The 11,148-nt window shown below is 60.6% G+C and overlaps 2 protein-coding genes across 2 annotated transcripts; both read left to right on the forward strand.

Annotated features, from left to right (window-relative positions):
• The first annotated feature begins 1,482 nt into the window (after positions 1 to 1,482).
• LOC133320016 (uncharacterized) lies at positions 1,483 to 2,163 on the forward strand. The gene has a single exon (XM_061526557.1). It carries the CDS (start codon positions 1,483 to 1,485, stop codon positions 2,161 to 2,163), a length of 681 nt encoding a protein of 226 aa, XP_061382541.1.
• Positions 2,164 to 8,406: 6,243 nt separating this feature from the next.
• On the forward strand, positions 8,407 to 9,753 carry LOC133320017 (uncharacterized). The gene has a single exon (XM_061526559.1). The coding sequence runs from the start codon at positions 8,407 to 8,409 to the stop codon at positions 9,751 to 9,753; it is 1,347 nt and encodes a 448-aa protein (XP_061382543.1).
• Positions 9,754 to 11,148: the final 1,395 nt, after the last annotated feature.

Genomic DNA, 11,148 nt, shown 5'->3' on the forward strand with positions numbered 1-11,148 from the left:
AATCCCCAAATTCCCCTAGTTGCGGGGCGCGGCTAGGGGGTGCTTCTCCGGGAGCGGCTGGGGGTATCTCAGCCACCTAGCGACCAAGGGGTTCCTGCCCCGAGGCAGGTCGACGATGTGGAGACATCGGAGGTAAGTTTTATGAATGGCGAGTTTAAAAGAGAAACTACCCCAGGAGGGTACCAGCCGCGCTGCGGCTGGAGAATCCCTCACCGGTTCGCCGGTCAGCCCCTCGTATTCTGGGGGGGGCAAAACCCGCCTTCGGGGTCCATTGGTGGACGCCCGACGTAGAGGTGCAGTAGGCACGGACACTGGCTCGGAAAACGGACAAGATTCTAATAGCGATTTGGAAAATGTTGCAAGGAGAGAAGGCTTAGCAGGCACGTCACGTGTGCGTGGACGAGGGCGACCCCCTACTACAGGGGCGTACGTGGGCTTGGCAAAGGCCAAGGAAGCCCTCAACCGCCAAAAACGAGAAGAGCTCCTGCTAGAGACTGAAGAGGAGGTAACTCGTACGGCACGCAAAACAGAAGCGGCTCTGCCCTCTGTAAAGAAGATGCCCATTGCGTTGCTGGGAAAAGAGGTGGACAAGGCTGTCGAGGCTATACTTGAGGTCGCTCTTAAGTCAAAAACCTTAAGGGCGGCTGCATTAGGTCATTAAAGGCCTCTTCGGCCCTTATCAGGGAAGCCAAGGACGTGCTTCTCTGTCGGACCAGTACGGAGGAGGTTGCCGTTCTACGGACACAGCTGGAGGAGGAGAAGAGTAAAAACGCTCGCCTCCAGCAAGAACTGGCTGAGCTGAGAGAGGGGCAAGCTCGTTTGCGAGCGGATATGGACCAGTTGGCCATTGCCCCTCCCACGGTTGTAGCGGAGAGGAGCTTCGAGGAGCTTCGTGCCGGAATGTTGCTTGACATAGGCACATGATGGATGCGAAGTTCCGTGATATAGAGGGAAGGCTCCTAACGGAGAGACGTTCGCGGCCATCTTCCGCTTCCGACAATAGGCATTCAGTTCCAGCGTCGGAAGTAGCGGATCTTCACGTGGCCTGCGAACCAAGCACGGGACCGACGCCTAAAGCCAGTACCAAAGCGGCTTTAGGCAAGCAACAGAATCCCATGAAATCGAGGCAACAAACAGCGGCCCGGTTTCTGCCTCCCCCACCGGCTCCCATGGCCGAAAGGTGGACGGAGGTTGTCAGAAAGAAGGCAAGAGTAAACAACATCCTGACTCTTGCCCTGCGAGCGCTGCTGTCCCATCTCGGACAACAAAAGGAGCGGCTGCAGTAGCTCAGTCTGTGCCCCGACAAGACCGGGGGCAGAAGAAGAAAAAGAAGAGGAAGGAAAGGAGGAGAGAAGTTCGTCCCCAACGCACGCCGGCAGTGGTCATCACACTGCCGCGTGAGATACAAGAGCGCGGGATCAAATACGAAGACGTCCTCAAAAAGCGCGGGCGAGACTCGATCTGGCGGAGATAGGGTTGCCTATGGGTCTCGTCTGTAAGAAGACGGCAACGGGGGCCCGTATGTTCGAGCTCCCGGAGAGTGCGGGCGAGGGAACAGCTGATCTCCTCGCACGAAAACTCCAAGAGCTGGCTCCTGAAGCGAAGATCGCCAGGCCCATACAGTGTGCCGAACTGCGCATTACGGGTCTGGACGACTCGGTCGGAAAGGAGGACGTCCTCGCAGCCGTTGCACGACAGGGAAGTTGCTCAGCCGAGCATATCAAGGTCGGGCAGGTGCGGTTTCGAGGAGACTTCGGCACCGGCGCAGTCTGGGTGAAGTGTCCCGTCATAGCTGCCAAGACACTCGCTGACGCTGGTCGATTGTTGGTCGGCTGGTGCTCGGCGAGGGTGCAGACACTCGAGCCTCGCCCAATGCGATGCTTCCGGTGCCTGGAGATAGGACACACTGGCATGCGGTGCCCGTCAACCACCGACCGCAGCGGTCTGTGCTTCCGCTGCGGCGGTGAGGGGCATACGGCCAGTGATTGCAGGAAGGAGCCGCATTGCCTGGTCTGCGCAGCAGCTGGAGCTCCCGCAAACCATATGGTGGGTGGGAAGAACTGTCACCCGCCTAAGAGAAGGAAGAAGGGTAAGGGGCCCATAAACACCTCGGCCCCGACCACTAAACCTGCCGGTACGGAGGAAGCTACAACAACACTCTAATGGCTAACAAAACCATAAGCTTCCTCCAAGCAAACCTGAACCATTCCCCTGGTCCGCAGGATCTTTGCCTGCAGGCCTTGGCGGAATGGTCCATCGACGCGGCAGTCCTTTGCGAGCCGTATTACATTCCCGATCGTAACAACTGGGTCTGTGATGCGGTTCAGTCCGTGGCTATAGTCGTCTCACCTATGGGCGCGCGATCCTCCCCCCTCACCGTCATCCGAAGGGGGAACGGGTATGTCGTTGCTACGTGGGATAACTTGGTACTTGTGGGTGTCTATCTCTCTCCGAGGAAGCCCGTCGCAGAGGTCGAGAGACTTCTCGACGAGGTCGGAGAGGAGATAAGACGAGCGTCGCCAAGACAAGCCGTCGTCCTAGGTGACTTTAACGCTCATAGCACGGCGTGGCAGTCGCCCGCCACGGACGCTCGCGGGGAGATGGTGGAGGAGTGGGCGGCAGCGTTCGGCCTGTGCCTCCTGAATCAGGGCGATGCCGTTACGTGTGTACGACCGCAGGGCGAGTCCATAGTTGACCTATCGTTCGCTGTTCCTGCGGTTGCAACGCGTGTGCGTAACTGGCGTGTTCTGGTGGAGGAGGAGACGCTGTCAGACCATGCCTTCATCAGGTTTGAGTTGGCTCCACAGGAAGGCTCTTCGTTTCGCCGTCGCGCCGCCGGGAGCACTTCGGCGTTCCCGCGGTGGTCTCTGACCGAGCTCGACAGGGACATGGCGGTGGAGGCGTCGATCGTCCAAGCCTGGACCATGCGAGTCGAGCAGCCCGTTGAGGTGGATGAGGAGGCGCGCAAGTTCCGCCGGAGTCTATGGCGGATTTGCGATGCGTCGATGCCCCGTGTCGCGCAACGCCCTCCCAGACGCCAGGTGTATTGGTGGACGCCGGAGATCGCGCAGCTGCGTGCAGTCTGCGTGGTGGCGAGGCGCCAGTACACCCGACAACGAAGGCAGCGTCCTCGCAACGAGGCCGTCGAAAGTCGGCTTCGTGACGTCTACAACGAAGCGAAGAGCGAGCTTCGGCAAGCTATCTGTAGGTCGAAGGATACGGCTCGTGAGGAGCTACTCGCGCGTCTAGACAATGACCCGTGGGGGCGTCCGTATCTCGGTGCCGGAATAAAACCCGGACCCAGACGGCCCCGATCACGGAGAGTCTAGAGCCGGAGCTGCTGCGACGCGTCGTTTGTGCTCTCTTCCCCGAGGAGGTCGCGCACTCGATGCCAACGGCAGGCACTTCTCGCGAGCTGGAACGGGCGGTAACTATTGCGCCCGTTACTCTGGAGGAGCTCGAGAGGACTCTGTCACCGCTAAAGGCCAAGAAAACCGCCCCCGGGCCGGACGGTGTCCCCGGACGCGTCCTGGCTCTCGCTCTGGGCGAGTTGGCCGAGTGGTTCTTGGAGATCCTCAATGAGTGTTTGAGGACGGGCCGCTTTCCATCGGTTTGGAAAGAAGGACGGCTCGTTCTCCTCCAGAAGGTAGGTCGACCTGCAGACTCGCCGTCTGCCTACCGTCCGATCGTGCTGCTAGACGACGCGGGTAAGCTCTTTGAGCGAATACTAGCCAACCGCGTCGTCGCTCACTTGCGCAGCGTAGGGCCCGATCCGGCCGAGTGCCAGTATGGTTTTCGGGGTGAGCGTTCTACCATCGACGCCATCTCGAAGCTGAGGAGTCTTGCGGATGATGCCGTGTCGAGGGGTGGGGTGCTGTTGGCGGTGTCCTTGGATATCTCCAACGCATTTAACACCCTTCCTTTCGGCGTCATTGAGGAGGCCCTCAGATACCATGGTCTGCCACTCTACATCCGGCGGACCATCGGGTCTTATCTCCGCGGACGAGAGATCTCGTTCGTGGGGTGTGACGGCCGGGTTCATCGCCATGAGGTGCGCTGTGGCGTTCCGCAGGGGTCGGTTCTTGGGCCGCTCCTGTGGAACTTGGGCTACGACTTCGTGCTACGCGGTGCCCTCCTAACCGGGCTGAGCGTCGTTTGCTACGCGGACGACACGCTCGTTGCAGCCCGAGGCGAGGACCTGGAAGAGGCGACGGTGCTTGCTGAGGCGGGAGCCGCCTTGGTCGTGCGGCGCATCGAAATGCTCGGGCTGAGGGTGGGCCTGGATAAAACAGAGGCCCTCCTGTTCCACAGCCCTCGAGCCAGACCGCCGACGGGCGCCAGCATCAACATCTGCGGCGTCCGCGTCGAGCTCAGTTCCCGGATGAAATATCTGGGGCTGACTCTGGACGGAAGGTGGAGCTTCCGGGAGCACTTTCGCGGTCTAGTTCCGAAACTCCTCGGGACGGCGAACGCGCTCGGAAAGCTTCTGCCAAATCTCGGTGGTCCCAGCGCGACATGCCGGCGTCTGTACACCGGTGTGCTGCGCTCGATGGCGCTGTACGGAGCTCCAGTGTGGGCCGGTGCCCTCACATCGCCGAACGTGACGGCGTTGCACAAAGTGCAGCGCGTCATGGCGGTGAGGGTGGTACGGGGATACCGCACTGTCTCCCACGAGGCGGCTTGCGTGCTGGCTGGGACGCCTCCTTGGGACTTGGAAGCTCAGGTCCTGGCGGGGGTTTACCAACAGCGCGCACGAGCTCGTTCCCAGGGTGTGAATCCACCCCGGGAACAGGTGGAAAGTTGGCGTCGCTCCGCGCAAGTGGCGCTCTTTCGTCGTTGGAAGCGACGGCTCTCTGTGCCAAAGGCCGGGTTGCGCACCGTGGAGGCGGTTCGGCCGCTCCTCAGGGAGTGGGTGGATCGCCGACATGGTTCCTTAACCTTCCGGTTGGTGCAGATCCTTTCGGGACACGGCAGTTTCGGAAGGTATTTGTGCCACATAGCCGGGAGAGAGCCGACGTCGGCGTGTCATCACTGTACTTGTACGGAAGACACTGCCGACCACACGCTGGCGGAGTGCCCTGCGTGGGAATCGGAGCGGCGCGAATTATCCACTGTGGTTGGCGCGGACCTCTCGTTGTCGGCCGTTGTCAAGGCAATGGTGGGTAGCGGGAGGGCCTGGGCGGCGGTGGTCTCTTTCTGTGAGGTTGTCATCTCGCGGAAGGAGGCTGCCGAAAGAGTGAGGGAAGACGATCCCTCCTCGATGCCGATGCGCCGACGGAGACCGGGTCGTAGGCAGCGGGATTATGCCCGCCGAATGCCTCCCCAGTGAGAGGAGCCTGCGGGTGTCGGAGGGGAAATCCGATGCCCGGTGATCCAGGACGAGCGGAGGGCTGCAGGTCTTGCGTTCTGACAGGCAGCCCTTGGAGATAGGTAAGGGAGGTGCGGTGGAGCCCACTTTTCCCTACCGAAGGCGGAGCCCTTAGGGGCTCGTGCGTAGTGAACGGAAGAATGGCAGGCCGTACCCGTTGCACTAGATCACGCACTGCGCCGTGAACGCCGGGGGGTTTTAGTGGGTGGAAATCCCACATGCCCCGGTCGCGTTTCCCCCGCGGCCGGAAGTCTTTCAGAAGATTTCCCCTCGAAAAAAAAAAAAAAAAAAAAAAAAAAAAAAAAAAAAAAAAAAAAAAAGGTTAGGTTAGGTTAGGTTACCGGCGTCGGGATTTGACGACCCCATCGCCCACCGGGTAACCGGTGCAGTCAGTCATCGGAGGGGGACCTCTACCTCCTTGCGGGGTTCTGGTCCGGGCTGGGTAACAGCCGGGAGGGAGGGTTCGCTCTTGCCCCGTCGACCTAGTCGATTAGGCGAGGGCGCGACCACACCCGCTTAGGCGCAGGCGCGTTTAGGCGGGTTCGTTCGTTTGTGTCCTCATTCATTGAGGACCAAACTTTTCGACGGGTCCGCTGAGCCGGGTTTGCCGGACAGTGGACGGAGGCATGTCTCAATGCCGCCGTCGGGGGGCTTGGCTTAACCGCCCGGCCCCAGAGGAAGGACACCTCTCAGATAAAAAACCACCAATCCCAAGTTTGGGGAGCGCGGCGAGGGGATGAATGGCCGTTGGGTAAACGGTCGTTAGCGCTCCCACCTGCTGGTACCTGCCGACCCCAGCAGTATGTAGGCTTACCCGGGCATTTAAGCCTCTGCCCGGGGTTGACTTATATTTGCTTTGCACTCGTGGGATTTACTATGGAAAATCTTTACAAAAACCAAAACAAAACCGACGAAGGAAAGAGAGGAGGAAACGACGACAATGGCAACGCTTTTTCGGACACCGACAAGCACTACGATTTGGCACTGATGACAGCGAGCGACGGATCGCGGACGGCTTCGCCCGTGACCGGCGCTACAAGAGGAAAATTCTTCCGCGCAAGGGGGGGAACGTCTGACTCGGACGAGAGTGGGAGTGAGACAGTAACCTCCCTGAGATCGGAAGAAGACGAAGAAAGAGAGAGGCGACGCTTCCGGAAGAGGAGGGGAAGCGAAGAGAGCGGAACAGGCTCTGACAAGGGCGCGGCGAAACCCACCAAGCGGGGTAGAGGAAGGCCCCCTACGACAGGGCAGTACGTCGGTCTGCACCAGGCGCAGAAGGAAAAGCTCGCCGAGGAGCGCAGGATTCAGCGCCTGGCGGAACAAGCCGAAGCAGACCGGCAAATCGCCGAAATGACGAGGGAGTTACCGGAGCTACGGTCACACCGGCTCTCGGTAACCCAACAACCGGATGTGACAATGGAGACGGAGGAGGATGAGGTCTCGGCAGCCGCGATAGGAAAGTCCATCGCGAAGAGCTTGGAGGTCATCACTAACGTGGCCTCCAAATCTAAAAATCTAAGTGGACCCTTCATAAAGGCTCTTAAGTTAGCCACGAAGGAAATTCAAGAGTCGACTGCGGCTCTACTCAGCCGCACGAAGTCGACGGAGACAAGGGCCCTTGAAGCGGCCAACGCCCGCCTCTCTAAGGAATTAGCAGAGCTGAGGGCAGAACTCGCAGCGGTAAGGCGCGAGGTCAGAAGGACGAGTCCGGAGGTTGCCCATGCGGCTCCTCCAATAAACATCGAAGAGGTGATGGAAAGGGCGGTGCGCGAAGCGGTCTCTCTGTCCAGTGCGAGGCTGAACGCGCGATTGGAGTCGCTGGAGTCCAGGCTCCTGCCCGCGCCACGTCTCCGCCCTCCCCTTGCCTCAGACGGAAAGGAGACGGCTGCCCAAGGCACGCAGCCAGCTGCGCCAAGGCCTCGGCAAAAGACTCCAGCCCCGGAAGCCGCGGTGACGACTCTGTCGCCTCCCGCGAACCCCGGCCCAGCGGAGAAGAGGAGGAAGAAAACAAAGACATCCGCCGCAGCTACGGAAGCGGCAGCCGCCAGGAAGGATGGCTCTAAACAACCGAGGACGGCCAAAGCCCCCGCCGCTAGTGAATGGACCAAAGTTCCAGGCAAGAAGGAAGCCAAGGGGACAAAGAAACAGCAGAAGGCTGTACCACCGGGAAAGAAAGGGGAAAAACGCAGAAACCTGCGAGCCCCGAAGTCCGCGGCGGTGGTGATCACCCTGCAGCCGGGTGCCACAGACCGGGGCGTCTCATACAAGGACGTCCTGGAAAGGGCAAAGAAAAGCGTTGATCTGGCGGCCTTTGACATATCGGCTGTCAAATTTAGAGTGGCCGTGACCGGGGCTAGGATGCTGGAGGTGTCCGGGTCAGGCTGTAAAGACAAGGCCAACGCCCTCGCAGGCAAACTCGAAGAGGTCTTGGGGGAGGACGCACGCATCTCCAGGCCTCAAAAGTGCGCCGAGCTGAGGGTGTCCGGACTCGATGACTCGGCCTCCGCACCCGAAATAGCGGAAGCCATCGCCAGGTCGGGCAACTGCGCGCCGGAAGAAGTCAAGGTTGGTGAGATCCGGCGCAACCGAGGGCGCGGCACGGCCTGGGTGAAGTGCCCGGTGGAGGCCGCAAAAAGGGCGACCGCCAAAGGCGCCAGGACTTACGTCGGGTGGACTGTGGTCCGGGTGGCACTCCTTGAAGCACGGCAAATGCGGTGCTTCAAGTGCCAAGAAGTGGGACACACACGGGCGACCTGCCCCAGCGAAATTGACCGCAGCGAATCTTGTTTCCGCTGTGGTCAACCGGGGCACACCTCTGCGCAGTGTGAAAACGCACCACACTGCGTGCTCTGCGCAGCGAAGAATCTGCCGGCCAACCACACAGTGGGCAGTAGGGCCTGCGGGAAACCGGCGCCGAAGCAGAAGGCCCCGAAGAAGAGGAAAGCCCCACAGAAGCCCGCCGCCACTCTACCTACGGCGGTTTCAACGGAAGGAGGAGAGGCCCCGATGGAAACCGCACAATAGGGGTCCATCGCTTCATGCAGGGCAATCTGAACCACTGCGCTCGCTCTCAAGATCTCCTTGATCATTATGCAGCGCAGTGGTCTATAGATATAGCGGTAGTGTGCGAGCCGTACCGCGTCCTCACCAGATCAAACTGGATCGGGGACGCCGACTCGTCGGTCGCGCTAGTTTTCGGCCCGAACATCGCGCCACCACCTCTCGGGGGTGTAATTAAAGGCCGCGGCTATGTAGGCGGTAACTTGGGGACTCTCACCGTTGTAGGGGTCTACTTCTCCCCGAATAGGCCCCTTGCCCACTTTGAGGCCTTCCTCCTCGCCCTAACGAGCGTGGTAAACGGAGCGACGGGCCCGGTGATCGTTGCAGGGGACTTCAACGCCAAGTCGGCGCTGTGGGGTTGCCCTGCAACGGATTCGAGAGGCCGTGCCATGGAGCGGTGGATGGCTTCTACGGACCTCGTGCCTGCAAACCGTGGCTCAGTGAGCACCTGCGTGCGGCGACAGGGCGAGTCAATCGTTGACATAACCCTGGTCAGTTCTTCGGCCGCCCACCGTATCGTGAACTGGCGGGTTCAGGAGGACACCGAAACCCTGTCGGATCACAGGCTCATCCGCTTCGACGTAACTTCACACACGTCGGAGCCGGCCCCCACAACATCACCTAGTGGAGGGCCAAGATGGTCTGTGAGACGGCTGGACCGGGTTCTCCTCGAGGAGGCCGCTGTCGTCGCGTCCTGGGCGCCGCTATCCTCAGCCGACGCCGCGTCTGGCGCGGAATGGCTCAACGAGGCGTCGCGCAACATCTGCGACGCCTCCATGCCACGTGTGAGCAGTACGGCAGTACGGCGACGACAGGCATATTGGTGGCAGCCTGAGCTGATGCAGCTTCAGCGGGCGTGCGTGGCGGCCCGTCGCCGCTACAAGAGACACCGCAGGCGCCGGCTCAGGGATGAAGGCGAGGAGCAAGCGCTCTATGATGCGTATCGCGGGACCTGTAAAACTTTCCGCGATGCCATCACAAAAGCGAAGAGGGAGGCATGGGAGGAGTGGCTCCAGCTGCTAGACGACGACCCGTGGGGCAAACCATACAAGTGGGTGCGCCAAAGACTGCGCCCGGCGGCCCCTCCGCTCACTCAGAACCTCCACCCGGAACTTCGTAGTAGAGTCATCTCGGCCCTATTTCCATCCAGGGCCGAGTGGCATTCGCAAACCGTGACTCACCGGGCGGAGAGTTCAGAAGACGAGGAGCAGGAAATACCGCCAGTCTCTGTGGCGGAGCTGAGAGAGGCGGTCCGCAGAATGGGCCAGAAGAACACGGCGCCAGGTCTGGACGGGGTCCCGGGAAGGCGTGGGTCCTGGCCATGAAAGAATTGGAGCCGCGCGTACTCGCCGTTTTGACCAACTGTTTGGTCCAGGGTCGAGTACCGCGGCGGTGGAAAACGGGGAAGCTAGTGCTGCTCCGCAAGGCAGGCCGGCAGGAGGACCAGCCGTCGGCGTACCGCCCCATTGTTCTGCTGGACGAGATTTGCAAGGTCTTGGAGCGCATACTCGCTACTCGTCTCGTCCAGCACTTAGAGCGCGTCGGACCGAACCTGAGCGGGAACCAGTACGGGTTTCGTTCGGGTCGGTCCACCATAGGGGCGGTCGCTCGTCTGCGGGAGATCGCGGAGGAAGAGGTGGCCCGGGGTGGGGTAGTGTTGGCTGTATCGTTGGATATATCCAATGCTTTTAACTCCCTACCCTGGGATGCCATTAAGGAGGGTCTGAGGAGGCACGGCGTTCCGAGGTACCTACGCAATATCATCGGCGATTATCTCTCGGAACGCTCCGTGCAGTACCCTATCGAGCACGGTTGGGAAGAGAGGGAAGTGGTGTGCGGTGTTCCACAGGGGTCGGCTCTCGGCCCCATCTTGTGGAACATCGGGTACGACCCCGTGCTCTCCGGCGCCAATCTACGAGGCGTCGAGACGATAGGGTACGCTGACGACACACTAGTTGTCAGCCGCGGTAAGACCCACCGGGACGCGATAGTCTTGGCAACGGCGGCGGTGGCGCAGGTGGTGCGAAGGATTCGGGCTTTAGGCCTAACAGTGGCACTCGAGAAATCCGAGGCCCTCTTTTTCCACGGGCCGAGGAACTCTCCGCCGCCTGGATTGGCTGTGGTTGTCGGCGGGACCAGGATCGTCATATCACCATCCTTGACGTATCTTGGTCTCGTCATAGACGGAAAGTGGTCGTTCAGAGACCACTTCCGTGGTCTCTCGAGTAAGGTGACGAAGGCGGCCGGAGCTCTGGCTTCTCTTCTCCCAAATCTGGGAGGTCCAAGCCTCAGCTGCAGAAGACTGTACACAGGAGTCGTGCGGTCAATGGTTATGTACGGCGCGCCGATCTGGGCCGAACATCTGGCCCCAGAGAACCGGCTCACACTGAGAAGAGTACAGAGGGTCATGGCCACCCGAGCAGTGCGCGGTTACCGCACGATCTCGAAGGATGCGGCATGCCTGCTGGCGGGAACTGTCCCTTGGGACATCGACGCCAGGTCTCTCTCCGACGTCTACTGGCGATGTGTCCGAATTCGCACAGAGGGCGGCAACCCTCTCCCCGAAGCCGTGCGTCGGATGAGAGATCGGGCCAAGGACTTGGCGATCGACTCGTGGGCTGACGAACTCCGGCAACCCCGAGTCAGCGTCGCATTGGTGACGGCCATCCGCCCGCTCCTGCGGGAATGGATACATAGGAGACACGGAGCGCTGTCCTTCC

The sequence above is a fragment of the Danaus plexippus genome, chromosome Z (genome assembly GCF_018135715.1).
Source record: "Danaus plexippus chromosome Z, MEX_DaPlex, whole genome shotgun sequence".
In the NCBI taxonomy this organism is placed as follows: domain Eukaryota; kingdom Metazoa; phylum Arthropoda; class Insecta; order Lepidoptera; family Nymphalidae; genus Danaus; species Danaus plexippus.

Coding starts and splice junctions, on each gene's coding strand:
- LOC133320017 (XM_061526559.1), top strand. CDS start 8,407: ATGCAGGGCAATCTGAACCACTGCGCTCGCTCTCAAGATCTCCTTGAT.
- LOC133320016 (XM_061526557.1), top strand. CDS start 1,483: ATGGGTCTCGTCTGTAAGAAGACGGCAACGGGGGCCCGTATGTTCGAG.